This window comes from Encephalitozoon cuniculi, chromosome IV (assembly GCF_000091225.2).
Source record: "Encephalitozoon cuniculi GB-M1 chromosome IV, complete sequence".
Lineage (NCBI taxonomy): Eukaryota > Fungi > Microsporidia > Unikaryonidae > Encephalitozoon > Encephalitozoon cuniculi.
Window position 1 is genome coordinate 91,534 of NC_003231.1, and position 25,173 is coordinate 116,706.

Genomic DNA, 25,173 nt, shown 5'->3' on the forward strand with positions numbered 1-25,173 from the left:
ACCAAGGTAGGTACAGCCTCTCAGTCCACATCCGCCCCTTAAGACCTTATATGAAGGAAGGAGACATCGCATCGCATGAAGATCCCAGTGCCCCTTTACAGGATACATAAGCATCTTGTCGTTGGACCCTATGATCTCAAGGGGCATTTTGATTAAGCTGCAGGAAACTTCGCCCGTTCTAATAGTTGTAGGGTTCTTCGTTTACCAGATGTTGGAGACTGGTGTTATCGACATGGTCGAGCATGCTTGTGTCAATTCTAGGGTCTACAGAGTTCATAACTTTCCTGACATCCTAGGAATGAAGTATGACAAGAACGACCGCTGGATAAACTTCTATGCATTCAAGAGTGGCGTGTTATGCACCTTTATCTTGTTAATCCCGTTGATAGTTAAGCTACTTTTCCTGGCACTCAGACCCAAAAAGAAAACTAGGAACTTTCTGTGGCTCCACCTGGCTTTGATGCTACTCCTGGCTGTTGCTGACACAATAGTACTCTTCACATGCGATCGTGACAAAATTGAGAGCACATCTGATGACAGGGATCCCTATATCTATAGAAACCACAGGTGGTTTTACCTGTCCCATGCTGCTGTAGAAGTTATTTCTCTCGTTTGCACGGTCTTTTTGTGATTTTGCATGTTTTTCTCTGGTCACTTTGTTGGACATGCCAAATAAAGAAGCTGCTTACTTATCTCACCTTTTAATACAGGACAACATTTTGCGGTGCTCTTCTCACTTCTCCAAGATCACAACAAAGTCTTTCTTGATCTTCTCGACTATGCTTCTGTCTGGGGCAGAAACCCCCTTTTTCTTGCTCCCTGGAACTACAAAGTACAACTCCCCAACCTTCTCGTTGATAAACCTGGGCGTGATGGTTACTCTCTTTGGAGACACAGGAAAGCTTCCCTCCAGAGCTACTACATAGTCGTTGGAGCTCAGTTCAGGGCACTCAGGAGGCAGGGAGCATATATGCCCGTCTCCACCTATTCCAAGGAGGCATATGTCAATATCCACCAGCTCTGCAGAGTACATTCTAACAGCCTCATCCAGCGGTCTTGACGTATGTATCCTGTGTATTTCTGCGTTAGTTCTACTGATGAAAGGCAGTGATGAGGTGTAGTTCAGATAGTCCTGGTCCGCTCTTTCATCAGAATAGAATATCTTCCACCCAGAAGTGTCCATGTCAGAGTACCTTCGATCGTCTAAACATTGCTGCAGAGAGCCTCCAGAAACCATCAGTGTTAGCCCTTTCCCGCAGTATCCCTCTAAGATCTCGTACAGCTTCCCGTTGAAGTCTTCAGTAAATAAGAAGCCCATAAGGGCACCAGGAGAATTCCTTAATCAATGCCAAAAGACTCTAAGAGTAGCCTAGAAAAAACCTATCTTTATTCCTCCTTGCCCTCTTCAACATTGATGTACCTGAGCTCGAACCCATCCAGCCCTTGTGCAAAAATCTTGATGAAGGCCCTGAGCTTCTTCATGTGCAGAAACCTTCCTATCTGCCACTTCAGCCCCTGCTTGCCTATAAACCCTCCGGTAACATCCACTTCAACAATGTTTCCATTTGCATTGATATGGAGGAGCTTCTCCTTCTTCCCCGTGTAGCACTTGATCTTCTGCTGAAGAAATGCCCCCAGGTCCGAAGGAGAGATCAGGCTGTCGGATGCCGGCTTTGTGCAGTCGATAGTAAACCTTCTTGTGGTTTTCTCAGATGCTGCAGTCATTCTTAGCTTATTGGGGTGAAAAAATTTGGTTTCAGAAGAGCAGAGAGATGGCTTTTAGGGGCCCAGCTCAATCAAGTCTCCCCCGAAGTATCCCTGCAGAACATCCGGGATAGCAATTCCGTCCCCAGTTTGGTAGTTCTCCACAATGCAGCACAATGCCCTCTGGACAGCACACATTGTTCCGTTCAGCAGATGGACATAGATCTTGCGGTTGTTCTCCTTAACCACTCCATATCTTATCTCGAGCTCCCGAGACTGGTAGTCCGTGCAGTTGGAGCAAGAGACCAACTCTCTATACTTCTCTGCACTTGGAAAGTATGCTTCAAGATCGTACTTGATGGCTGCCGCATCATTGAGCTCACCAGACACAATGCCCACGACGTTGTAGCTTATGTCCAGTGATTGATAAAACTCCTCACATGCCTTTATCATCTCCTCGTGGTACTTCTGAGATTCTTCAGGCCCGCATATCACAAACTGCTCAATCTTCTCAAACTGGTGGACCCTGAACAGCCCTGCATTGTCCTTCCCGTGCGCCCCTGCTTCTTTCCTGAAGCAAAGCGACTGCCCACAGAATTTCTTTGGAACCTCTTGAGGAACCATTCTTTCATCCATATACAGTGCAGCAAGAGACTGCTCAGATGTTGCTATCAGATACAGGTCGTCCTCTACTTTGTAAAGCTGGTCATCAAAGTCGCTCAGCTGCGATGTTTTTCTCATTACGTCTCTTCTAAGCATCACGGGCGTCTGGATGTATGTATATCCCTTGTTCTCAAGAAAGTCAATCGCATATCTTGTAAGGGCCTGTGCAAGCCTGGCCATCTTCCCAGATAGATAGTATCCACGGTGCCCCATCACCTTTGCCCCAGCCACAGAATGGGTGAAGTCCTTCATTAACACACAGAAGGGCCTTGGGTTCTTTTGCATGTTCCTGCTGCTTCTGTAGGACCTCACAATCGGATTGTCCTTTTCGTCGTTGCTGACCACAACAGAGGGCGAAATAATGTTTCCTATCCCCTTCATTACTTTGTTAAGCTCATCTTCGACAGCCTTAACATCATCTCTGAGCCCCTTTGCCTCATCAGAAAGCCCTTTGATTTCAGCAACCTTCTCGCTGAGGTCACCATCTTCTTTATTCTTCCCCTGCCTATACCCAGACTTTATCTCTCGGTTCAGCTGATTGATTCGGGTGTTGATCTGGTCAAGCCTAAAGTTCATCTCAATCCTCTTCCTGTCCAGTTCGTAGGCCTTCCCGACAGCCAGTCCATCTCTGAATCGCTTCTTCTCACTCTCAACAACCTTTTCACGGGTCTTTGGATCTCTGATTAGGTTGATATCGATCATCTGAGGGGGATCCAGACAGACTGTTTTATTGAAGAAACTCGGTATAAGATCCCTTTAATCCTCCTGCCATTCCTCGCCGCCAGCCCGGTCCTGGTAGAACCTCGAAAAATGCCCGACTCTGCAAAACCCGTCATAGAATCCATGCGGCATCCCTATTTTCCATGTATACTCCAGCCGGTCGTCATAGAATGGCCTTGCAAAATTATAGTTCCACATTTCAGGAACATAAAAAACACCCAAGTCCTTGCCCAGTACTGCATGCACTTCATTCCAGTTACATCCGCTTTTCTTCACCACCCTAATCCTATCGCTTATCAGCACTGCCAGAGGATCTACTATCTTGTACCTTTCACATAAGGTGCCTGCAACCTCTAGATCGTCTCCGTTCACCACCACTCCGACAATATCGCCACCAGGAACAAACAATGACGAGTGGATTCCAGACAACGATGAAAACTGAGGAACCATTCCAAACGAGAGAATATCTCCCCCAATCACTAGTCCAAAGGTCAGGACATGAGGATCCACCAATCTCATGAACCCCTCAATGAGATTCAGCGGAATTCTTGGCATCTGTTGGATACTATGCTCGTTCTCCTCCGCAGTCTCTCCTTCGAGAGGCCCTGTCCTCCGTACCTCGGAAATCCACTTCTCAAGCTCTCCACTTCTAATCATTCCATCCAGTTTCACATATCTCCTTCTCCATCCATCAATGCATCCAAAAGATACATTCGCAGGTCTACTCAACATCTTTTTGCTGTTCCTAATTCCCGTGTCTATAGTCTCCACGGTAGCTCCCTGTCCTTTGCTCACTCTGAAGCCAAACACTATGTCTCTTACCTCGCTCTGAGACAGCCCAGAAGGTTCTATCCCATGCATGCTGCAGTATCTATCAACTATAAGATCCTTCAGCTGGATCTCCTTCTTGATCCATTCAGAGTCACTGAAGCCGGGCCATAGTGCGTTGATCCCAAGCTCTCTGACCCTTGCCTCGTCGACATCCATGCCCTGCACCACCAGGAGAAGTCTGCAGAAGTTAGTAAACCTACTTGTTTCTCCCCATCCTTCATACAAGTTAATGCTCCGGACACTCCTCTCTGCCCGAATCTCCTTAATCCCCATCACATTCGAAAACGGAGGAGCCGATAAACACGTCCTCACAGATATCGATGGGTGGTCTATGATAAAATTCTCCATGGCATCTATCATACTCTCAGGTACAACAATGCTTCTTTTGTTCAGCTCCTCCCCGAGCTGGAATACATCCTGGGCTGCCAACACCTTTGTCTGTCTAATCTTTTTGCTTTCTCCAGAATAGCTCTTGAAGTATAAGTTCCCGCTTGCAGGGTCGAGGACAAACAAGGTCTTCTCCTTCCTGAGTAGGGCCTTGACATCGACAAGGAGTCCAGAGGTAAATAGGTCTCCGCTGTTGCTCACAACCTCGATATCAGAGGTATACAGCTGAAGTGCCTTTCGGAGCCTCTCTCTCAGTATGTGAAGCATGGCATCCTCTACCACAATTCTTTCCATCGAGCTCTTCAATACAGTCTTCAACTCTTCGTTCAGGTTCCCGTATCCGCTCCACGTGTTGTAGCACAGATCAAGGACCACCACAAACCCATTCTTCACAGGATACAGAGCTTGTGGATCTGCTGTGCACTCAACAAACCTCGTCCTTGCATACTTGTGCGGATTCCTTTTGTCATAGTCTCCCCACCGCAACTGGACATCAATCCAGAGCTCGCTACACCTCACAGAGCCCCCGTCCCTCTCTTCAAGAATAGAAATAGGGGAGTCCACACAGAAGTCTCCAGATAGTAGAATATCTGCACAGCTGCTTCTAAGTCTGTAACTCTTTCTCCCGTGCACCTCCAGTCTCTTGACATCGCAATACTTCCTGAACACATCGCACAGCCCCCCAACAACACTCTCGTGGATTCTTCTCCATAGCTGATTCCGGAAAATCTGGATAAACGAGATCTTCAGTGTCGGTAGCTTTCCATGCATGAGTATGCCTGTTTGGTCCAGCTGGACCTGATACCCGACATACACATTTCCCCTGTTGATCGTCGGCGACCACCACAGAATAAACCTTCTATTGGGAATCTGGCTCAGCCCCATCTTCTGTGCGTTCGTAAGCTTCCTGTACTTCTCGACAACCATGTCCTCCCAAAACACCTTACTGAAGCTTCTAAAGTATGTTGCTCCAAACAGCGTGTGGTCCGCAATCCCTCCAACGCCCCCAAGAGCCTCCAACGTGTCCAGCGTAAATCTCTCCATGCTCCATAGCTTTCCATCATGCTTTGCATCTGTAAACCAGAACCAATCGGGCTTTCCTGAATATATCCTAAACATGCTGATCATCCTGAACCCCCTGTCATAGAGTAGCCATCTGCTTCTCTGGAGGAGTGTGCTCATTCGTGGAATCCCTTTGTCTGGCTCCATCTTCCCGCTTCTTCCATACTCCTTCCACACCCTGTTTGATTCCTCAAACTCATAGTCCCACCTGCTAACATAGTCCATAGCCGCAGGTATCATCCTATCATTCACGTCCTCAGAGCCTTCAAAATCCTCATGCGAAACCCGTATCCCACCAACACTCAGCATCCCCAGCCCTCCCATCTCTTTGGGCGCATAGAACATAACAGGAGGAAATCTTACAGGCATCTTCGAGTTTATTCCCTTCTTCACCACATTTCCAATCAGTCTCTCAGCCCTCTGGAGCTTCTCCACTAGCCCCTTGGTATCGCAGATACATTCCCTGTAGTATGTCACAAATGCAAGAATCTGTGTATTCCATCTTGTTGCTACTTTGAGGAAGGTTGCAGACCCACTGGTGCTCACAATGTGGGATATGTTACTCTCAAACATCTCTATCCCCCCTTCACTCACCGCCAGGTTTGCATGCATTCCGTTTCCAAGCCTCCATGAGCTCCTTTCATGGATCTTCTTCGAGGAAATCAGCACGTCAACTCCGACCATCGAGAACTTGACAAACGGAAATATGCTGCATCCCCTGAATCTGATCCTTCCAAGAGAGGGCAGCATCCTGGTTGCAACCTCTGCATGGATGCATCTCCTTAGAATCTCACCCTTCCCCTCCTCTCTTCTCCCGTAATTGCTAAAAAGCGGTCCCGACTCCTCATCACAAGCATCCCTCCATGCACCATCAAAGTAGTTCCTTCTTCTTTCATTCATCGCCTCTTCCATCCTCTCGGCCTCCCTCCCATAGTCCTCAAGTAGAGAGTCTTCCTCTTTCCTCTGAAGTCGGAACACAATGTAAATGTCGTCCATGTGTCTGAAATACCACTTTATCCTGCTTTTCTCGTCCATGAAAACATCTTCTCCCAGCACACACAGATCGACAATAAACGAGTAAAACTTGTACACAAACGAGGAAAGCTGAAGTCCCTTGATAAATCCAACATGGTTTGTATATACCATATCCTTGTAGACCACCTTGCAATTGTTTCTGCTTATGATGTAGTCTGCCAGGGCTGGGTCTAGGACAAGCTTTAGCAGCTTCGAGAGAAGATTGTTGTCCACCATCCTCATGATTCCCTCGTACTTCCCTTCATACAACACAAGCCTCTCGTCCTCAGCTGCCTTGAATGACGAGATCTTGTCGCAGAAATCCATGAGGGTCCGCATGTTCATCTCATCTCCAGGCTTGATGAACTCGGGGAAGATGTTGAGCCGGTCAGATTCATAGAACAGATATGCACAGAGAAAGGCATCCACAAGCCTTTCTACATGCGAAACATGGTAGCACTCAATGGCTCCATCTCCATGTCTCTTCAGGGTAACTCCAACCTCCTTGAATGATCGTTGTGTAAGCAGCGACTTCTTTATCCTGAAAATGGTGTCTGCAGATTCCTCTAGCGCCTTATCAAGAAACTCAGATTCCTCGGCAGTCGCGCTCTTCTTGAGCCGGTCCACCGCAATATGCAAAAACCTCTCCTCGTTCTTTTCAGGAAATGGTATCCTTCCAGTTCCCTTGCTTCGGAAGTACTCTGCAGAAAGCCTGTAGATGGCAACGGCTTCTGGAGGCCTGAGGAACGGAAGACCCAGATACTCCACCTGCTCCGCCATCCTCTCCTTCATATACAGCCTCGTGATTTTCCCGAGGCGCTTCTTCTCTTCCTTTTTGCTCTTCTTTCCAACTCCAACAGCACTGTCAACATACCACTCAGACTTCAGCCGAACATACTTGTCTATTATCCTTTGCAACTCGAAAAGTTCTTTCAGATGTCCGACCCCTGCTATCCGACTCATCTCCTCCATCTTGGACACAAATCCATCCGAAAATGTAATTAGACTCTGCTCAGAAGATATAAATGCATTTCCGGAACTCTGCCGAGCCACATCTGTCATCGCCTTAAGAGCCTCAAGACTCACTGTGGTAGTCTCTGCAGTGCCCCGGAGGCCTCTCTGCTCAAGTGACACAGAGCCGCTTCTTTTGACCTCCAGCGCCTTGATATGCTCAAGCACAATGTGGTAGGGCACATTTGCTTTCCAGCATCTCCACGCCTCCCCGAAGTGCTGGAGAAGCCTTCTTACCTGCGTGGGATGGAGAATCGATGAAGCCTCCGCCATAATCTGCCTCTTGAGTGCAACATCATATCCACTCTCGCTTCGCTGTTTCGACAGGGGCTTCGGATTGTAATCCCTTCCCTCAGCGATCCGAGTGACCAGCCCAGAGATGTATCGTCCAAGCAGCGGGATGTGTCCCCTAAACATGAAGCACCATGTTCTCCACTGCTCTCCCCATCCCTCGGTCCGGGCATAATCAGAAAGCCTCTTCCACGACTTGCACCGCTTGATCTGCTTCATCAACTTGTACTTATACCGGTATATCCCAGTAAGAACTCCAACATTGTTGAGCACGTGCCCCACGTTTCCCATCAGCTCATAGCAATCAATATGCCCTTGCCTAAACAAAACATGAATGTCCACAAGATGCTTGATGAACTTGAGCATCTCTCTCGTCAGATGGTACGACGTCCCAACCCTCGATTTCTTTCTTTCCTTCGTGGTCAGCTGTCGAATGGGCTTCAGGTTGAAGTTCCAGTCAAGAACAAGGTAGCTAAGCTTCTTCCTCCTCAGCACTTCACTAAGCATCCTGTGGCCTTGATACACCAGCTGGAGCCCTGCCTCAACCCAGTCAATCTCAGTCCTCTGGAAGTATCTTGTGTTTTTCAACTCCTTAAGGATGTGTGTTGGAGGCCTTTTTCTTGTCTTCTTCTGCATGTTCCTTGCGTAGTTCCTAAGAAGATTCCCAACCCTGGGCCCTCCATCCGCCCTTTCTTGCAGGCAGTATCCCTTGAGCAACGGGATGTCCGCCGGATGTCTCTTCCTCTTTTCCGCTCTGCCCTTCCCCTTCTTTCTTCCAAAGGAATTCTTGAGGTTCAGATGAGCTCTCTCCAGAGTCCGCACTTCGGTGCTTTTGTTGTAGAGATACGGATACGCTATCCTCTCGCTCCCTAACTTCCTCTCCATTACACAAACCTCTTCATTGGCACCCTTACCAACATAAGGCCCATTGTCAAGCTGCACTCCCAGATGCCTACTTATTAAAAACGTTTTACAATTGAACAGATACCTCTCGTCTTCGTCCAAAAAGACATCCCTGCACTCCTCACTTCCTTCACACTCAACGGCAGTTGGAACAGGTAAGCCGATTATGCTTCCATAATCTACCACCGGGTCGTCGTCATCGAACACAGGATATCTCAGGATACGCACAAGTCCCCTCTTCTGAGTCTCCGAGGAGAAGCTCGCACTCACACGACTCCATCTTCTTTTGTACTCGTCTGCATCCTCTCTTCTCTTCTCAGCAACAAACGTGATCAGCCCAGAGACATGGTACACGACGTCCACATATCTAATGGACTCCCACGGCATGGGCATCGATCTCAGGAGGTTGTGCAGCGCATGTGGCATGTACCTCATCGCTCCCATAAAGGATGGGTGCATGTCTCTTGATGTCCTTACTATCCTTCGGAGGTGCTCCGGTGGCATTCTTTCCTTTCTAATGTTGGGTGGCATGACAGGGCAAACCCCTAGCACCCATATACTCTTCTTCAAAAGGCACTCCAAGGATTTTGAATCAAAGGAGTATCTTTCCCTCAGTAGAAAGGCATGGGGGCTAGAGCACAATCCACAACAACAGAAAAGCTGGTTGTCTCCAGAGCAGTGGACATCTATGGAGATGCAGACGAGGCCTCTGTGACAAGGTACATCGCAGCAATGTATGGATACATCCATCCAAACAGATGGAAGGAGATTTACCAGGAGGTCCTCGACACGTACAGGGAACATGGATATTTGTCTCCTGTCGACTTTTGTGAGGACCTGAGGCTTGACACTGCAAGGAGACTGTACACGGAGAAGATGCTGCTGAGGAATAGGCTTTTGGAGGGAGAGGACGTGGAGTGTCCTAGCGAGGTTCCCGAGCATGACTGGAATATCGGAAACATCGAGAGAATAAATGGGATTGCCAGAGTGTCCGAGGATGTCCTGGACAATAGACAGCTGTATCCTACTGTTGACCCGCGGATCATAAGGCAGCATGTAGAGGCCATGAACAAGCGGCAGGAAGGAGGACAGGGAAATTCAGGCGGAACAAGCAAGACCTCGGAAGCCAAGAAGAAGCATCGTGGAGTCACAGATAAAGAAAAGAAGAGGTTCTATCAGAGGATGTCTGATGAGGAAAGAGAGGTCGACGACTTCCTGGATAAAATGGAAGAAGAGGACTACAACACCCCAAGGAATGGCCTTGCTCCAAACATGCTAAGGGGAAAGTATCCCATCATAAAGGCCTCCTCCCAGATAAATAGCAGGCCCACAGGGCTCAGGGGTGCAGGAGAGTCATGGATCTCCTTAGAAAACCAGTACAGAGCAATCGCCAAAAAGATTGCAGAGAAGGCAGCGGATGCAGGTGGTGGCGAGTCATGGAGAAACGAGCTCAGGATTCTTGTCCAGTACCACATGAAAAAAATGGGGATGCTCAACGAGCTTGAAAAGGCCAATGTGCTGATAGACAGTAGCAGCATGACACATGTGCTAATGAACATCCTGATGCTTCTTCAGGAGACGATCAGCAGGTCAAGAAGCGAAGAGGTGGTGTCAAACTGCATGTCCTTCAAGAAAGACCTTCTTATGTTTGGAAGCCATTATAGAAAATAACCTGTCTTTACTTCCGGAGTTGGATGGCGCCGGTCCATTAAAGTCTTGGAAAGCTTAGTCTTTATTCATGCAGCCTTTTATCGAACGATGGCATCTACTATAGCTCTTCTCCTTGCCTCCAGGTCTTGGTCCCCAGTAAGATCAAACACGCCTTCAATGACCGCCATCTCAACATTGGTTGTCTTGATCCCTGCAATACACATCCAGTCGTTGGCAACAACCCCCCCTCCAACACACTGGCTTCCCCCGTTGATCGTCCCTGCAACGACATTTACCTCAAGAAGCTCGCTAAGCTCCTTCTGGCACTCTGTGCTGGTGAAGGGGTGGACCAGCATCCCTTGGTTGTTCAGGGCTCCAAAGGTTCCGACAAGGGGCTCCTGCCCTATGTTCTGCCTGTAGACATGAACCTGCAGCACATCCCTGATAAGATCTTCGGATTCCTTGTCAAGGTCTCCATGTATAATGGCAATGTGGTCGTTGCAAAGAATAACATTCCCAAGAGCATTCAGTCTCTCCTCAATTCGCCGAACCACAACATCTTCCGGCAACGAGTTTCTTATGTGCATTATCTCCTGGTCCGTTATCGTGTGCGGGACAAGCAGTCCGTGCCGGTTCCCCCTGCACTGCGACCCCACACTCCGGATGCTATTGATCGTCGTCTCGACAATCGGAATGGCAACGTTTTCCTGGAGAAACTTGAGCACGTTGTTCGACTGGCTCCGGCCAATCACACAGTATGTGTTGGTCAGGGACATGTATGCACCAATCTCAGAGCTGCCTTCGAAATCTATTCTGTACGACATGGGCATCGGAGAAATTTTCATTTTCCGCACCAACCCGGATCTTTATTAAATGCTGTTGCATCGCCCAGCTGCATATCACTAGACCTCGCATATCCTCTTGATGTTGTTACACCTGATCGAAACCTCGCCGATCTTCACAGATGCCTCCCCCTCCCTTTCAGTGCACTCGTCCAGAAGTATGTTGAAGTAATTGTCCGACGCAACAAGAGTCCCCTCGTAAACCTGTCCCCACTTGAGAGCAACTCGGACGCTTCTGTTCTTCATCCTTTGCAGAAACTGCTTTGGATTTTCCCTTGCAGGCTTTTTATCACAGGATCCATCCATCGTGCAGGGTATGCCAAAGAGTCAAGTAAACAATCCAAACAGGGCCTCAGCCTCGTTCATCAGACATCTCTTCAATAGAGCATTTAATTGGAGAGCCCTAGATTCGGGATCCCTTCTTCGGGGCAAACATAGCCTTTATCGTATGAAGCTTGGCCAGACCTATGATGACATACATGATTGGAATTGCAAACATGATGTACAACCCGTTTCGGATCCTCCTAGCCTCTGCAATGTTGTTCTCCTGGATGGTCTTCAGCCGTGTGTTTGTCCTATGAAGTGACATGAGCTTGGCCTCCAGGTCAAGAAACAGATTCTTGATTGCCAGGTTGTCGTTGTCAACACTTCCAGATGACATGACGTCTGTGTAGACGCTTATAGACGCCTTTTCAGGCCCGTCGTTGTAGACCTCGATTCTGTACTCCCCGGGAATCGTATATCTTACGTCCACCGCCTCCACAAGCTCCTCTCTGATATCACTGTCGTCGTCAACCTCGCCAGGCCTGACTATCTTGTAGTACACAGACATATCGGAGTATTGGTTCAGCTGGATCGTAAGCTCCACATCCTTGCTATCAAGAACAGCCCCATACACCTCTCTGGCTCCAGGCCTCAGTATCTTCTGAATCCTCGAGCACGCTACAAGCGAGATGATCCAAAGACGTAGCATGGGTTAGAGCCCTAATCCCTGTTTTGTTTAATTGGCGCCTTCTCTCTAGTTGGCTAAAACAAAACACCCCATGGGATCAGGTGCAAGCACAATCCCAGACAATGTGGAGGAGGATGTCAGGCAGTTCTCGCACTTTCCCCCAAGGGACATCCAGGAATGGTCCTCCTCGTTCAGGTCGGAATATCCTGGCGGATGCATGACACTGAAAGATCTAGAGGCAATGTTCAGGAGCTTCTTCCCTTTTGGATCTCCCACAAATTTTTCCAGGAGGCTCTTTGAAACCATCAACATAAGCCAGACAGAGACCGTTGACTTCCACGAGCTGTTGATAGCATACAGCATACTGGTTAAGGGGAGCGACCATGAGAAATTGCGCTGGATGTTCAGGTTCTATGACAAGGACAACGACGGCGTCGTATCCAAGGAAGAGATGGTAGAGGTGGTCCAGTGTCTGGCAGACATGACATCTCACACTCTCGACATTTCCATAGATGCCGAAGGAATAGTCAGCGAGATCTTTGCCTCTGTCGAGAGCGATAGAGGCTTCCTCACATTCGAAGACTTTAAAACACTCTCTATAAGGAGCGAGAAGTTATTTAAGATGCTGGTTCCGTTTTCAGACTAACAGGAGCCAGGGCCACAGACAATCACTAAACATATTATACTAATGCAATGTGCTTTAATGTGATTACTTCGACTTAATTCTCTTGGAGTCCTTCGAGTCATCATAGAAGTCTGGTCTTACCTCATACTTAAGCTTTTTCACCGCCTTCTTTGCAGCATGGCTTCTTGCCTCCAGATCCTTGATCCTCTTTTCGATCTTCTCCCGCATCTTTACTCCAATCTCGCCGGTGCTCTCCTCACCATACGAGTCGATCCTGGCTGCTATGGCAATCTTCGAGGCCAGACTCCTGGCTATCTTCCCTTTGTGCTGGGAAGGGACCTGTCCCAAGAGAGAGCATCCGTAGATAATTCCATACTTCGGGGTGTTTGTCCTTGACTTCAGGGCCTGGAACAGAGCCTTCTCAGCCCCCATCATTTGGATCGACGATCCAGGCATCTTTGCAAGATTGGACAAAGACCCTGCCTTGCTTATCATCCTGCCTCCAATCACCTCGCCAACCAATGCTGTCAGGCTCGGTGCAAGACCCTCCATTTTCACCCGGATGTACTCTAGCAACTCATCCCGGAACTCAAAGCTCCGGAGCACGCTTTTTGCATCCTCCACTATATTCAGAATATCAGACTCCTCCATCATAACGCCCATGCTCGTCTCAGCCAGCCTCATCACCTTTTCGCATCCATCCCCAATCACCTCTCTGATCATCTCCTTCTTTTCCTCACCAATTCTTCCCTTCCTCCCAATCGCCACAACAAGATCCAGATACTTCCTGTTGTTATCTGTCACAGATGACAGCTCGGGGAAATGAAACCCATACCACTCCTTGAGTCGCATGCAATGGAGATTGATGTCTCTGTCCATGTCATCCAGCAGCGACACAGACTGGATCACTATCGTGTCGATCTTCTCGGGCACAAGATTGACCTTCCCCATCGATATCTTGTGTGCCAGACAGAGAATCCTTTCGGAGTACTCGGAGCTGTTCATCCCAAAATACTCGTGGACACAAGATCTCATGGACCTCTGGACACTGTCATGCAGATACACAACCTTCCGAGAAAGCTTCTTCTCCAAGGGCTCTACCAGCTTCTGGTCGTTCACAACCAGTGTCTCCTTGCTCTTGACCTCCACAAGCCTCATAAAGCTCTCCAGATTGCTTGGAACCTCCCCCCTAGCCAACAGTGTTGACGACTCCAGCGCCTCTTCAATACTCCCGAACTTGTATATCTCGACCACTTGTGCCTCTTGGGATCCGTCCGCCTTGTCGAGCACCACATATCCAACAGCAGTCTCCAGTAGGTAGATCATTTCAAACGGTCCGAAAAAATAGCAAAAATAGAAATGTATCCGCCTTCCAGCACCCGCACCTCAGAAGGACCTGTCTGGGATCCAGGGCTTCTCACGCGGCTTGGCATCCTCGGGCGGCATCTCGATCTTCTCTACACAGACGTTTTCCTTCTTGATCTTCACTCCGTACTTCAGGCTTTCAAGGGTGCTGGTCCGGAGGCACCCGTGCCCTCTGATCTTCCTGAGCTCCAGGATCCCGTTGTAGTTCGAGCAGAAGCGGTTGAACAGATTCGATTCAAGCCCAGCAACCATGTCAAAGTACAGGCTGAAGTTTGCATGGGGCATAAAGAAAGCGGGGATGGAAACCATGCACACATGGTCATTTGCTCGGACAAGCCTCTTGAGCTCGAAGAGAAACTTCATCAGCTCCTTCTCTCCGCATCCCGAGAACCTCCAGGCCGGTGATCCAAGTGAGAATAAGGCCATCCTCAGTCCCCTTTTTTCCCTTGCAGTGTCCAGAATGGCCTCCAGCGTTGCCTCCTCTCCAGAAAGCAAGATCCCTTCAAACCTCTTTTTCTTCGAAAGATTGAATCTGAATATGGGCTTTGACAAGGACAGAGTGGAGTATCTCCATGCTATTACCATCTTGTCTCCATTGTCCTTCTCCATAAGCGTCCCAGTGCCATACACCTCCATGTCTCCACCTTCCTTCGTCGCAGCAGCCATGCTTTCCTGGCTTCTGGCACCTTCCGAAAGAAAAACCTTCAGTATTGTCGAGTGGATCTGAGAGTTCTCATCTTCCAGCAAAAGGATAGATGTTCCTCTTCCGAGGCATTCTCCAAGTATTATGTCGAGCCCGGCTATCCCCGTCGACAGGTGCTCTACTTTCCTGTGTGCTGTGCTTCTTACAAACGACCCCATTCAGGGGCATGCAACAGCTTGGGCCATCACTTCGATGTCCTTCCGGGCCTTTCTATTTCCCACTCTGCCTTCAATCCTTCATGTGTGGAATATTTCTTTCGGAAGACAAAGACTTGGCTTCAGAGGAGATGGCATTGCTCATAGGAAACAGAGGAGGAGACCACAGCAGCAAGGTGTGCACTGATGGGGTTGTGGCCATTTCCTCGGTGCTCTCCATAAGAGGATCAGTTGGGCAGCCTGTGTTGGGCGCCGGGTATCTGTTTCTCTACAATGGCGAGATCTACAACGGAGAGCCAAGCGACACTTTGTTCATTAAACATACAGTCGACAGGCTCCTGCAGGAGTGCAGTGGACTGGGGGAGTCCGAGGGAGACATTGTGGATAGGATTTACGAGGAGATCAACAGACATGAGAACGAGATGGCAGTGGTGTTAATGCTGGGAGACCGCGTGTATTTCTTCAAAGACGATATAGGGAGAAGAAGCCTGGGATATGGCCTGGACCCGTTCTACGTCTCTTCTGTGGGGTACACCGAGGAGGTCAATCCCATGCTGATCTACTCATACAACAAAGCGACTCGGAGGCTCGACGAATGGCCCAAGAATAGCAGAATCGTCAAGAGATACATTTCTCTCGGCGGTGCGATTCTAAGCCGCCTTTGTGATGCGAAATACTCAAAGAAATACCAGTACCTAAGGAGACACCTAGTGTGCGGGAAAGTGGAGGGTAGCAGGACGGAGCTGAATGACGTAAACGCTGTGATTAGTGGATTCAGCAGACTTTTCAGGAGGTCCGTCGAAAGAAGGATTTTGGAAGGGAATGTCTGTGTGTTTTTCAGCGGAGGAGTCGACTCAATGCTTGTAGCGGTTTTCCTTCACTATGTCGCCTCTCCCCAGCAAAAGATCTACCTGATAAACACGTCGTTTGGGCCGTCGTGGGATAGAGACGCCGGAAGAAGAGGGTTTGAAGAGCTTTGCTCAAGGTTTGGGAAGAGATCTTTTGTTTTTGTTCCCAACGATGTTACGATTGAAGAGGTTAGAGCTGCCAAGGAACATATATACAGGCTGATATATCCAAAAAGTGGCCCTATGGACTTCAACATAGGGGCAACGCTATTCTTCACGGCAAGAGAGTCGAGGAAGTATGGCAGAGTTGCATATCTGGGGTCGGGGGCAGACGAGATGTTTGGCGGATACCATAAGTATAAGGACAGCTGCTTCAGAGAGGACATGATGTTCGACCTCTTTACAATCTCGCACCACAATCTCTGCAGGGATGATAGGGTTATCTCCGACAGCCAGGTTGAGTGCAGGTTTCCCTTTTTGGACTCGGAATTGGTCGAGTATTCCCTGGAAATCGGGAGTAGCGTGATCATGATGAACGGAGAAAGAAAGTTCGTCATAAGAGAGGTTCTTCGGAGGAACGGGCTTGGGTCTGCGTCTACCATTCCAAAGAAGGCAATGCAGTACGGAAGCGGGATGTCTAAGATAGAAGGAAAGATATAGCTGTCCTAGAAGTACTACCAGCACTTTATTCCAAAACATGGTATCAGTAAACACTCCTAAGTATCAGTCTTGCTTCTCTGTCGAGCCTGAATCCACTGTCCTTGAACAGCCCACAGGAGTAGAAATTGGATGGAATCGAGAATCCAAAAGACGAAATCCTCCGCTCAAACTCATCCACAGATACAGACTGGGAGCGGAAGGCCTTCATCTTCTCGTTGAACATCTCCTTCAGAAGAAAGACCAGAACATCGATGTTGTTCTTGTTGAAGTACTTTACAAACTTCTTCCTCAGGCTCTTGGACATCGAGTACTTCTGAGCCCCCATGAACGAGTCAAGAACAACAGAAATCGCCTCGTCAATGTCCTCGACAGAAACAACCCTGCTGAGCCTCATTTTTGCAAATGCCTCGCTGATCCGAACAATGCTCTCCACATGTCTAACAGTCACCGGAAGGCCGGAGGGCAGGCTTTCCTTCCTAAGCTCCAGGTACAGGCTCGAAATCTTCTCCATGTCGACGTCGTTGAAGGCAGGCACGACATTGGTTCTTGCATACAGTATGTACTTCCTTAGAAGCTCATGGCCCATCATCATTCTCTTCGGGTCAAACCCATCGGGCTTCTCCTCTCCTCCCTCGTGCGACTCTATAACGAACTTTGCTGTCTTTTCATCTTCCCCTGCATCAATGGCATCCTTGACCACACAGAGGATGTCGAACCTCGATATTATCGGGTCGCTGAGGTTCACATTCTGTGCAAATGTCAGAGACCCGTTGTATCTTCCTCTCATTGGATTTGCCGCTGCTATCACACTGCATCTTGCATGAAGCGTTGCAACAATCCCCGCCTTCGATATCGAAATCGACTGCTGCTCCATCGCCTCGTGTATGCTTGTCCTGTCGTGCTCGTTCATCTTGTCAAACTCGTCGATAAGACATATCCCCTTGTCTGCCAGCACCAGTGCTCCCCCCTCCAGGGTCCATTCCTTCACAACAGGATCCTTTCGAACAGACGCTGTCAGCCCAACACTCGAGGCCCCCTGCCCCGTTGCCAGAACAGCCCGATGGGACGTGCTCTCCACATACCTAAGAAACTGTGACTTGGCCATTCCGGGATCTCCCAACAGAAGGACATTTATGTCTCCTCTGATTCTATGGCTTGTGCTTTCCCTTGCAACCCCTCCAAGCATTGCCAGTGCTATAGCCCTCTTCACTTCTGCATGTCCATATACAGAGGGCGCTATGGAGTTGATCACTATTCTCTTGATTTCCGGGTGCCTTCCCATCTTCTTGATCTCTCTAACATCATCGTCCGTCATCTCAATCTTCCCCGCCCTCTTGACAACAGAGCTAGCCTCAATCACCGTGAAAAACACAGGAAATCCATTCCTGATGTTCAGAGACACATTGAAGTTGTTCTTGTATACCCCGGTAACCTCAACCTCTTCTCCAGGCTTTGCACAGTCAATCAGGTCGTAGAATAGCAACACCTCTTTGGACCTTGGAAGAGACCCGGGCGGAACACTCCCAGGAATTTCCTGAATCGTTAGCTTCTGGAAATCCTTGTAGACAGTCTCAGACGTGTTGACCGTAAAGGGCCCCTTCGACTGGCACTCAAAGCAGTGTGTAGGCTTGAACGAGGATGCCACAAAAGGCCCGAAGACAGACCTGCACTTGAGACAGCTGAACTTCACAATAGAGTAGAGCGGGAAGACCCCACTTCTTCGGGTGACAACTCCACTCACCCTGACTAGCTTGCCAAGATGCCTGTTCCTCAGCGATCGGACGCTGTCGCACACAGGGAGGTCAACAACTCTCGAGTGGACCTTCGGCTTTATCATGTGGTAATTTGGAAAGTGCATTCTCACCACATCAGACAAGGCTCTGTCCATCACCTCGATAGTCATTTCTGCATGCTGGTTCAGAAGTCTCAGCAGGTCTATCGACTCCTCTTCAATGTCCAGATAGCTCACCTCTATGCTCTCAAGGTTCTCAGTGCACATCTGCCTGATCCTCTTTGCATACTTCTTGTTCCCGAACTCGTTAAAGAAGCGAATAAACTTCCTAACCACCTTAGCCCTGAAAAAGTCCTGCTCAAAAAAGTCCTTTGTCACTTCGGAGGCCTTCAGAATGTCTTCCGCATCATACTCTGCATCTCCGTTTCCTCCCTTCCTTTCATCAGGCCTCACATTCTTCACCTCCTGGCTTATAAGATCCTCAATGTCAGAGTGCTCCGTAGCCTCGCTCTCCTCATACATCCCCTCGGATTCATACAGGTCGTCCCTGATCTCGTCCATGTCCTCACTTTCAAGCTCCTGGACGCCACCCGCATCCAGTATCCTCTCCTCCTCAGACATGCTCTCGTCCTCTTCAAACCTTCTTTTTGCCATTCAGGGGAGGCTTTTGCAGAAATAAAGATGTCGTTAGAAAACAAAAGAGCATTTATTACAGGCCTGTATCACACGGAAATCAGTTTTCCTTCTTACTCAGCAAAGCAGCTGCATACTCCTTCAAACGAAGGATCGTCTCCTCGCTACCGGCCTCATGCACAAGAAACTCGCTGCAAAACCCCATGATATAGAGGTACCCAGAATCCACGTCCATCCCCGTCGCCTTCACTATGAGAAGATCAAATATGCTTCCATATACCTCCTCTGTCACATATCTCTCTATCCTCCGGGTCCCGAGAATCCCCTCAGATAGATTCACCCTGTCCTTCAGCCTTTCGTCGTCCGCAAGAAACGATCTTCCCACCCCCTCCAGCTGCTTGTTTACGAGCTCCACTGCATTCCGGAGCTCAGGCATCTTGCTGACCAAGACCTGTGGATCCTCGACATATCTGGTATAGGGGCCAACAAGAATCCGCGTCAGGTCGATGGCCTCGTCTGTGTAGTAGTACAGATACCGCAGGTTGCGGAAGTCGTTTCTCTGCACCTCCTGGTCGACTCTGTCCACCAGTATAGCTATTCCCTTGATGAGCACCAGAGTAGACTCAAGATAGAACCTTTCGTCGTAAAACTCCTTCTCACGGAAACTGCACAGCAGCGCCTCAACCTCCGGAAGGTTCAGATCCGCAGATTCTTCAGAGAGCGCGCGCTTGAGCACCAGGTCAAGAAATCTCGGCTCAAATCTCTCGTAGTACGAAACATCCTCCAGGAACACCTTCACAGGCACGCACCTCTGCCTTTCGTAAACATCTATGTATTTCCGTATGAACTCCACCGGGTCGCCAAACTCCCTCATGACCTCTTCTTGCTCGACTAGACTAAGCCTCATAGCAAACCCATGGGTCACCTCCCGGGGCTTTTATGCTCCATGCTGTCCTCCCACTCATTTAAAATATTTTTGAGCTCGAGCCTTTGATGGAGAAAGAGAACAGCCCGGACGGAGTACTGGCCTCGGACATGAGCCACGACATCGTTACCCCCACCCTTCCTGGGATTTCCGGGCACGGGAGCTGCCCCTTCGATGTGTTTACACCAGAGGCATTGGTAAGCAGGCTCAAGGCTTACGAAGACTGCACAGAGGACATCATTAGACTCATTAAGTCTGTCCACGTAAATCAGGGCAGAATGAAGAAGCTTTCGAAGGTCTTCAACTCACTGTCGAACTACGACACCAGCTCCGTGGTTGAACTCACAAGGAATGGAAACAGGATACTGAGATATGTATCGACGTACCTGATGCTCGGCAAGATAAAGCAGTGGATTCTAGACGGAAAGGGATTCGAGGTGGTGGAGACTATGTATGATGAGGTGTTTCTCGTCAGGTTCAGGGATGTAGACTTCAATATAAGGGCCGTTTGCGTGGAGTTTATGTGTGAATGGGTTGTTTCTGTTCCCGGGATATTCAACTCCTCCTGCTATCTGAAGTACATTGGATGGGCTCTCAGTGACAAGAACGACACTGTTAGGAGAAGGGGAGTGAGTTCATGCATCAGGCTGGTGCAGAAGAAGATTAGTGTTCAAGCATTTGTGTCCCGCTTTAAGAGCAGGATGATCGAGCTGGCGCTATATGACAGGAACCCTGGCCTCCGGGATGAAGGGAAAGCACTCTGTATGTCCCTGTACATCAGCGGGATGATCTCAAAGGACGATGTCTACAAGGTACTGGCATCCATGAGCGAAAGAGATAGGAGGGGCCTGGTGGACGATGTTGTCAGAAAGATCCTTGGAGGAGAAGAGCCAAATGCCGGGTCTCTGCTAGATAACCATGAGGGCCTGCACGAACTTCTTTCCAGCACGTCCCTGTTTCTGTGCTCCCGTATTCCTCACACTGACAGAGATGTTGAAAGATTCATGGACTTTATTCTGGACTTTTTGCGCACGGGAAGCTCATGTTGCAAGTCAAAAAGCTTGTGCTACCTGAGGATTCTTGGGGTGCTTTCCAGCAGTGCAGCGGACATCATGAAGTACTGCAGAATGCTTGAAATAATCAAGGACAGCAGAGAGAACATAGTGGAGTCCGTGGAGTCTATTTGCAAGATTGATGCCGAGGTGTTCAAGAAGCAGCCGGATGCCACCAACAGGCTTCTTGAGGCGATGAAGGAGCTTTCTAGCCGATACAGATGCGAAGAGATGTTTTCCAGGTTTGTACATCTTTTGAAGAAGCTCGAGAACGACTTCGAAGCCTCTGTCTACCGGATTGTGGAGTTTTTCAGATTCTTCAGTGTTGGGTTTACCTGCTGCATAATCAAGTCGTTTGACATATCGGAGGGGATTGGGAGCGATCATCCAACTGAGGTCAAGTGCTATGCAGCATTGTGGAGAATAATGTCAAAGGACTACGAAAGCGTCAACGGATACGAACTCAAGGACACAGCCAATCCCGCTGTTCTCTGCGACTTCCTGCTTTTCTTCAGGGAAAAATGCATTGAGTTTGCCGTGCTGAATCGAGAAGTGGAACGAGCATCTGACCAGGGAGAGTGCTTCAAGGTGATGTATGACAGGCTGTCTGCTCTTATACACTCGGAAGCTGAAAGGATTTTTGTCGATCCGAAGTCATGCATCTCTCTGTTCAAGCTTGTTGACGAAGGCCTTCTCACCGACTATTCGAACATCATATTCAAGGTCTGTGGTGAGGAGCTGATTTCTGAGTTTCTGAGCAGGAGCAAGTCCCGGATGAACCTAGTTTCCGGATACTTCAGATACCTGATGGATGTGGAGGAGAAGAATGTGCGCAAGGGAGTTGGAAGGTTGATTGGCTCGAAGTGCGGCATGGGGAAGAAAGGGCTTGGGACTGAGAAGACGGTCTTCCGGGGCATGAAAGCACTTGTCGAGCAGAAGAGGATGTTCCTGTATGACAGCGTCCTCATCTACTTTGTTTCATCACTAACCACTAATGAGTGCATAATCATTGAGCAAGGGCTGGAGAAGTCAAAGCTCAAGGCGTCTCTGCTCAGGAGGATCAGAGAAAGCTGAGGACTGTTGGAGATATAAAGCTAGATTCTGAGGCATGAACATGAATGCATGGAGGATTTTCAAGTATTCCAGAAGGATGGAGAAAAGAGGAGGCGAGAAGTCGTTCTGCGGACTTGATTTGGAGGCAGTGAGCCAGGTGATACTCCATTCGCAATCGGACAGTCAAGGAATCAGAAGAGAGCGATGGCTCCATATGTTTACGGAGGGCATCAGGACGTTGGAGGTGGTCCTTCTATTGCCTGTGCTGGAGATAAGGCTCTACATTCTTTCTGCAGGCGGGCAGGAGCTGGTGACATTGGAGAGGGTGGAGCTTACTGGTGAGTGGGATATTAGAGTTTGTGCGGACAAGAGGGTGCTTAGATGTAGGTGTGTGGATCGAAGGTTCCAGATTGTTTTCTTCAGCAGTAAGGAAATAGAAGCCTTCGTCAGTAAGCTTGGGAGCCTTTTGAAGCCCTGGGAGAAAAGTAAAAAGCACGTATCCATGGCCGAGAGGCTTAGAAACCTTGCTGAAAGTGGGAGGGAGAAAAGTACAGAGAAGAGTCCTGAGCGGATAGAAAAGGAAAATGCCATTGAGGAGTTTTTATTACTGTTGTTTGGTGCGTCTGAAGGCTAGTCAATGAACACGATGTTCTCTCTGTGGAACCTTACTGAGTCCATGCAGGCAAAGAAGCTGGTAAGGTTTTTCCTTTCGTGGATCTTTGGATAGATGGTGCTTCTTTTGTACTCTTCTCTATCACTATCACTGACTCCTATGTGCTCTGTGGTTCCGTCTCCCCTTCTCAGCTTATGGAATATAGGCTTGTCAAGAAGGAGATACTCTGACGGGCCCTTCGGAACGTGGATGTTATGTCTGCTGAACACCATGTCGAACTTCGAGTCCACTGCATTCCTGGAGTACCTGCACAGCAAAACTGCAAAAAGCACCATCTTTCTTATCTGGTGAAGCAGGAAACTCTGCCCGGTGATCGATATTTTCACATACTCCACCCCGTTGTCTGTATACGTATCCGACACAATGATCGACTTGATGTATCTCGTGGAGCCCTTTTCGTTATTGAGCTTGGTGAAGTTGTGGAAGTCTTTGGTTCCTACATACTTCTGAAGGATGGTGCTAAAGACCCTGGTATCGTCTTCCGAAGAGGTATATCCTACCACGCTGTCGATCATGCTTTCAGGATAGACCCTTCCTATTCTGTCGCCCCTGCATTCTTCGTCTCCTTGGCTCAACACCTCGACCTCTCTGCTGAAGTCTCCCTCTGCAAGAAAGTATGTCGGGACGATGTACTCATAAGTCCTTGAGATGGCCTGCTTAGACGGGACGATGCTCTTTGTAAGCCTTACGATGTCGTACAGATGGATGCCCTCCTTCGAAAGCAGCTCTCTGAGGCCTGAGACCAGTTCTGGGGAGACACCAAGCTCTATTTTGACCGACACAAGGTTGAGTGCGGCATGAACGCCCTTATCTGTCCTTGAGGATGATTTGATGTGGATCTTTCTTGGGTCTCCTGCATTTCTTTCACTGATTGCATCCATCCTGAGCAGACACTCGACTATCTTCTTTTCCACGGTATCCAGGTCCTTGTTGAACTGGAGGCCGTGGTATCTACTTCCATCGTAGCCTACCAGCAGCCCTACTCTGATTTTCATCAAGGGTCTTGGAGAAGAAGAATTCTGACGAAAAATTTGAGCCCTATGCCGACGCTGGTGGCAGAGAAAAAGAGGATACAAGACCTACTTGGCATGGACCTTGGGGATCGTCGCTTTGAAAAGATTCTGTTTGACTTTGGACTGGAGCTTGACGATGTAGTGGAGGAGGAAGGGAAAACCATGTACAGAATAGAGATCCCTGCCAACCGATACGATCTCCTCTGTGCCGAGGGGCTCTGCTATGCACTGAGGGCGTTTCTCTCGATGGAGACATACGAGGATATAGATGTTGAGGAGGGGGAGGTTGTTGTCTACAAGACTGGAGGGGAGGAAAGACCGTGCATAGCATGCGCAGTTATCAAGGGCGTGGATCTTCTGTCTGAAGGAGCCTATAAAAGCTTCATTGACTACCAAGATAAGCTTCACCTGACGATTGGAAGGAACAGGGCATTGGTCTCGATGGGGACCCATGATCTCGACAAGATTAAGGGGCCTGTCTTCTACAAAAGCGAGACGCCCGAGCGAATCGGATTCAAGCCCTTGAATGCAGAAAGAGAGGTGAATGGAAAGGAGCTAGGTTCTCGCTTTCCGCCTGGAAGCAAGATCGGAAGGTACATGAGGCTTATTGAGAAGAACGAGAAGTATCCCCTCTTTGAAGACTCTATGGGAACGATTATGTCCTTGCCGCCGATAATAAACTCTGATGCAACTAAAATAAGCCCTGGGACCAAGAATGTGTTTGTTGAAATGACAGGAACCGATTTCCACAGGGTTAATACGGCGCTGAAGTTGCTCCTAGGGTGTTTTCGAGGAAGGAAGATAGAGAGTGTTGAGATTCGGAATGGAAACGAGAGGACCAGAACGCCGGTCATGCATAATCGCTCGTATGTGATGGGGCTGGGGGAAATTAACAGGAGCCTTGGGCTGGATCTGTCGTTGTCAGCAGCAAAGTCATACATGGAGAGAATGATGCATAGCGTCGACACGATTGATGAAAGCACTCTCAGGGTTAGGGTGCATGACATCAGGTCGGACGTTCTTCACAAGTGCGACCTTATTGAGGACATTGCTATTGCACACGGATTCAACAACTTCAGGAGAGAGCTGCCATCGTTCTTCACAGCCGGGTCTGAGATTCCTCTAAACAAGTTTTCGGACAAGCTCCGGACTGAACTCTCCATTATGGGCTTTGACGAAGCCTTAACACTCACACTCCTGTCCCGTGAGGAGAATGTGATTGACGGAGACCAAGCAGTTGTGCTTATGAACCCGAAGTCGGCTAGCTACGAGGTTTGCAGAACCTCTCTCATTCCAGGGCTAATGAAGACAGTGGCCTCGAACCTGCACATGAAAATCCCATTCAGGCTGTTTGAAGTCTCAGATGTCGTCCTTTTAGACAAGGAGAATGAGTGTGGGGCATCAAATTCAAGGAGACTGGCAGCCATGTACTGCGGACACACTCCATGTCTTGAGGAAGTCCAGGGCTCTCTGTCTCTTCTTCTGAAGAAATGTGGAGTGCGCCATTCATACAGCACCCACAACGACTCCGCTAGGTATCTTAAGAACCAAAGTGCCCTGGTGATTGTAGAAGATGCTGCCATCGGATCGATAGGCGTATGCAACCCGGAGATATGCAAGACGTTCAGAGTTCCGTATGCAGCATCATTCTTTGAGATAGATGTCGAGAAGCTCCTTTCGATCTATATGGCCAGGACCTGACCATG

General features: G+C 48.8%; 19 protein-coding genes across 19 annotated transcripts; 7 read left to right on the forward strand and 12 right to left on the reverse strand.

Annotated features, from left to right (window-relative positions):
• Positions 1 to 130: 130 nt before the first annotated feature.
• On the forward strand, positions 131 to 631 carry ECU04_0725 (uncharacterized protein; the record flags this gene model as incomplete). The annotated part of the gene is made up of 1 exon (NM_001415589.1): positions 131 to 631. The coding sequence occupies one exon, from the start codon at positions 131 to 133 to the stop codon at positions 629 to 631; it is 501 nt and encodes a 166-aa protein (NP_001402484.1).
• A 102-nt stretch (positions 632 to 733) lies between these two features.
• On the reverse strand, positions 734 to 1,318 carry ECU04_0730 (uncharacterized protein; the record flags this gene model as incomplete). The annotated part of the gene is made up of 1 exon (NM_001041106.1): positions 734 to 1,318. The coding sequence occupies one exon, from the start codon at positions 1,316 to 1,318 to the stop codon at positions 734 to 736; it is 585 nt and encodes a 194-aa protein (NP_584756.1).
• Positions 1,319 to 1,386: 68 nt separating this feature from the next.
• ECU04_0740 (60S ribosomal protein L22) lies at positions 1,387 to 1,725 on the reverse strand (the record flags this gene model as incomplete). Its single annotated transcript, NM_001041107.1, has 1 exon — positions 1,387 to 1,725. The coding sequence occupies one exon, from the start codon at positions 1,723 to 1,725 to the stop codon at positions 1,387 to 1,389; it is 339 nt and encodes a 112-aa protein (NP_584757.1).
• A 54-nt stretch (positions 1,726 to 1,779) lies between these two features.
• Positions 1,780 to 3,069, reverse strand: ECU04_0750 (uncharacterized protein; the record flags this gene model as incomplete). Its single annotated transcript, NM_001041108.1, has 1 exon — positions 1,780 to 3,069. One exon carries the CDS (start codon positions 3,067 to 3,069, stop codon positions 1,780 to 1,782), a length of 1,290 nt encoding a protein of 429 aa, NP_584758.1.
• Positions 3,070 to 3,123: 54 nt separating this feature from the next.
• Positions 3,124 to 9,117, reverse strand: ECU04_0760 (uncharacterized protein; the record flags this gene model as incomplete). Its single annotated transcript, NM_001041109.2, has 1 exon — positions 3,124 to 9,117. One exon carries the CDS (start codon positions 9,115 to 9,117, stop codon positions 3,124 to 3,126), a length of 5,994 nt encoding a protein of 1,997 aa, NP_584759.2.
• Positions 9,118 to 9,210: 93 nt separating this feature from the next.
• ECU04_0770 (uncharacterized protein) lies at positions 9,211 to 10,257 on the forward strand (the record flags this gene model as incomplete). Its single annotated transcript, NM_001041110.1, has 1 exon — positions 9,211 to 10,257. One exon carries the CDS (start codon positions 9,211 to 9,213, stop codon positions 10,255 to 10,257), a length of 1,047 nt encoding a protein of 348 aa, NP_584760.1.
• Positions 10,258 to 10,334: 77 nt separating this feature from the next.
• ECU04_0780 (uncharacterized protein) lies at positions 10,335 to 11,060 on the reverse strand (the record flags this gene model as incomplete). Its single annotated transcript, NM_001041111.2, has 1 exon — positions 10,335 to 11,060. The coding sequence occupies one exon, from the start codon at positions 11,058 to 11,060 to the stop codon at positions 10,335 to 10,337; it is 726 nt and encodes a 241-aa protein (NP_584761.2).
• A 78-nt stretch (positions 11,061 to 11,138) lies between these two features.
• Positions 11,139 to 11,384, reverse strand: ECU04_0790 (uncharacterized protein; the record flags this gene model as incomplete). The annotated part of the gene is made up of 1 exon (NM_001041112.1): positions 11,139 to 11,384. One exon carries the CDS (start codon positions 11,382 to 11,384, stop codon positions 11,139 to 11,141), a length of 246 nt encoding a protein of 81 aa, NP_584762.1.
• A 97-nt stretch (positions 11,385 to 11,481) lies between these two features.
• Positions 11,482 to 12,051, reverse strand: ECU04_0800 (uncharacterized protein; the record flags this gene model as incomplete). Its single annotated transcript, NM_001041113.1, has 1 exon — positions 11,482 to 12,051. One exon carries the CDS (start codon positions 12,049 to 12,051, stop codon positions 11,482 to 11,484), a length of 570 nt encoding a protein of 189 aa, NP_584763.1.
• A 70-nt stretch (positions 12,052 to 12,121) lies between these two features.
• Positions 12,122 to 12,676, forward strand: ECU04_0810 (Ca2+-binding protein; the record flags this gene model as incomplete). The annotated part of the gene is made up of 1 exon (NM_001041114.1): positions 12,122 to 12,676. One exon carries the CDS (start codon positions 12,122 to 12,124, stop codon positions 12,674 to 12,676), a length of 555 nt encoding a protein of 184 aa, NP_584764.1.
• Positions 12,677 to 12,739: 63 nt separating this feature from the next.
• On the reverse strand, positions 12,740 to 13,981 carry ECU04_0820 (uncharacterized protein; the record flags this gene model as incomplete). Its single annotated transcript, NM_001041115.1, has 1 exon — positions 12,740 to 13,981. The coding sequence occupies one exon, from the start codon at positions 13,979 to 13,981 to the stop codon at positions 12,740 to 12,742; it is 1,242 nt and encodes a 413-aa protein (NP_584765.1).
• Positions 13,982 to 14,041: 60 nt separating this feature from the next.
• Positions 14,042 to 14,881, reverse strand: ECU04_0830 (uncharacterized protein; the record flags this gene model as incomplete). The annotated part of the gene is made up of 1 exon (NM_001041116.1): positions 14,042 to 14,881. One exon carries the CDS (start codon positions 14,879 to 14,881, stop codon positions 14,042 to 14,044), a length of 840 nt encoding a protein of 279 aa, NP_584766.1.
• An 80-nt stretch (positions 14,882 to 14,961) lies between these two features.
• ECU04_0840 (uncharacterized protein) lies at positions 14,962 to 16,386 on the forward strand (the record flags this gene model as incomplete). Its single annotated transcript, NM_001041117.1, has 1 exon — positions 14,962 to 16,386. The coding sequence occupies one exon, from the start codon at positions 14,962 to 14,964 to the stop codon at positions 16,384 to 16,386; it is 1,425 nt and encodes a 474-aa protein (NP_584767.1).
• Positions 16,387 to 16,429: 43 nt separating this feature from the next.
• On the reverse strand, positions 16,430 to 18,772 carry ECU04_0850 (uncharacterized protein; the record flags this gene model as incomplete). The annotated part of the gene is made up of 1 exon (NM_001041118.1): positions 16,430 to 18,772. The coding sequence occupies one exon, from the start codon at positions 18,770 to 18,772 to the stop codon at positions 16,430 to 16,432; it is 2,343 nt and encodes a 780-aa protein (NP_584768.1).
• Positions 18,773 to 18,851: 79 nt separating this feature from the next.
• On the reverse strand, positions 18,852 to 19,658 carry ECU04_0860 (uncharacterized protein; the record flags this gene model as incomplete). The annotated part of the gene is made up of 1 exon (NM_001041119.1): positions 18,852 to 19,658. One exon carries the CDS (start codon positions 19,656 to 19,658, stop codon positions 18,852 to 18,854), a length of 807 nt encoding a protein of 268 aa, NP_584769.1.
• Positions 19,659 to 19,744: 86 nt separating this feature from the next.
• ECU04_0870 (uncharacterized protein) lies at positions 19,745 to 21,802 on the forward strand (the record flags this gene model as incomplete). The annotated part of the gene is made up of 1 exon (NM_001041120.1): positions 19,745 to 21,802. One exon carries the CDS (start codon positions 19,745 to 19,747, stop codon positions 21,800 to 21,802), a length of 2,058 nt encoding a protein of 685 aa, NP_584770.1.
• Positions 21,803 to 21,836: 34 nt separating this feature from the next.
• Positions 21,837 to 22,415, forward strand: ECU04_0880 (uncharacterized protein; the record flags this gene model as incomplete). Its single annotated transcript, NM_001041121.1, has 1 exon — positions 21,837 to 22,415. One exon carries the CDS (start codon positions 21,837 to 21,839, stop codon positions 22,413 to 22,415), a length of 579 nt encoding a protein of 192 aa, NP_584771.1.
• ECU04_0890 (pseudouridylate synthase 2) lies at positions 22,412 to 23,449 on the reverse strand (the record flags this gene model as incomplete). Its single annotated transcript, NM_001041122.1, has 1 exon — positions 22,412 to 23,449. One exon carries the CDS (start codon positions 23,447 to 23,449, stop codon positions 22,412 to 22,414), a length of 1,038 nt encoding a protein of 345 aa, NP_584772.1.
• A 45-nt stretch (positions 23,450 to 23,494) lies between these two features.
• Positions 23,495 to 25,168, forward strand: ECU04_0900 (uncharacterized protein; the record flags this gene model as incomplete). The annotated part of the gene is made up of 1 exon (NM_001041123.1): positions 23,495 to 25,168. The coding sequence occupies one exon, from the start codon at positions 23,495 to 23,497 to the stop codon at positions 25,166 to 25,168; it is 1,674 nt and encodes a 557-aa protein (NP_584773.1).
• Positions 25,169 to 25,173: the final 5 nt, after the last annotated feature.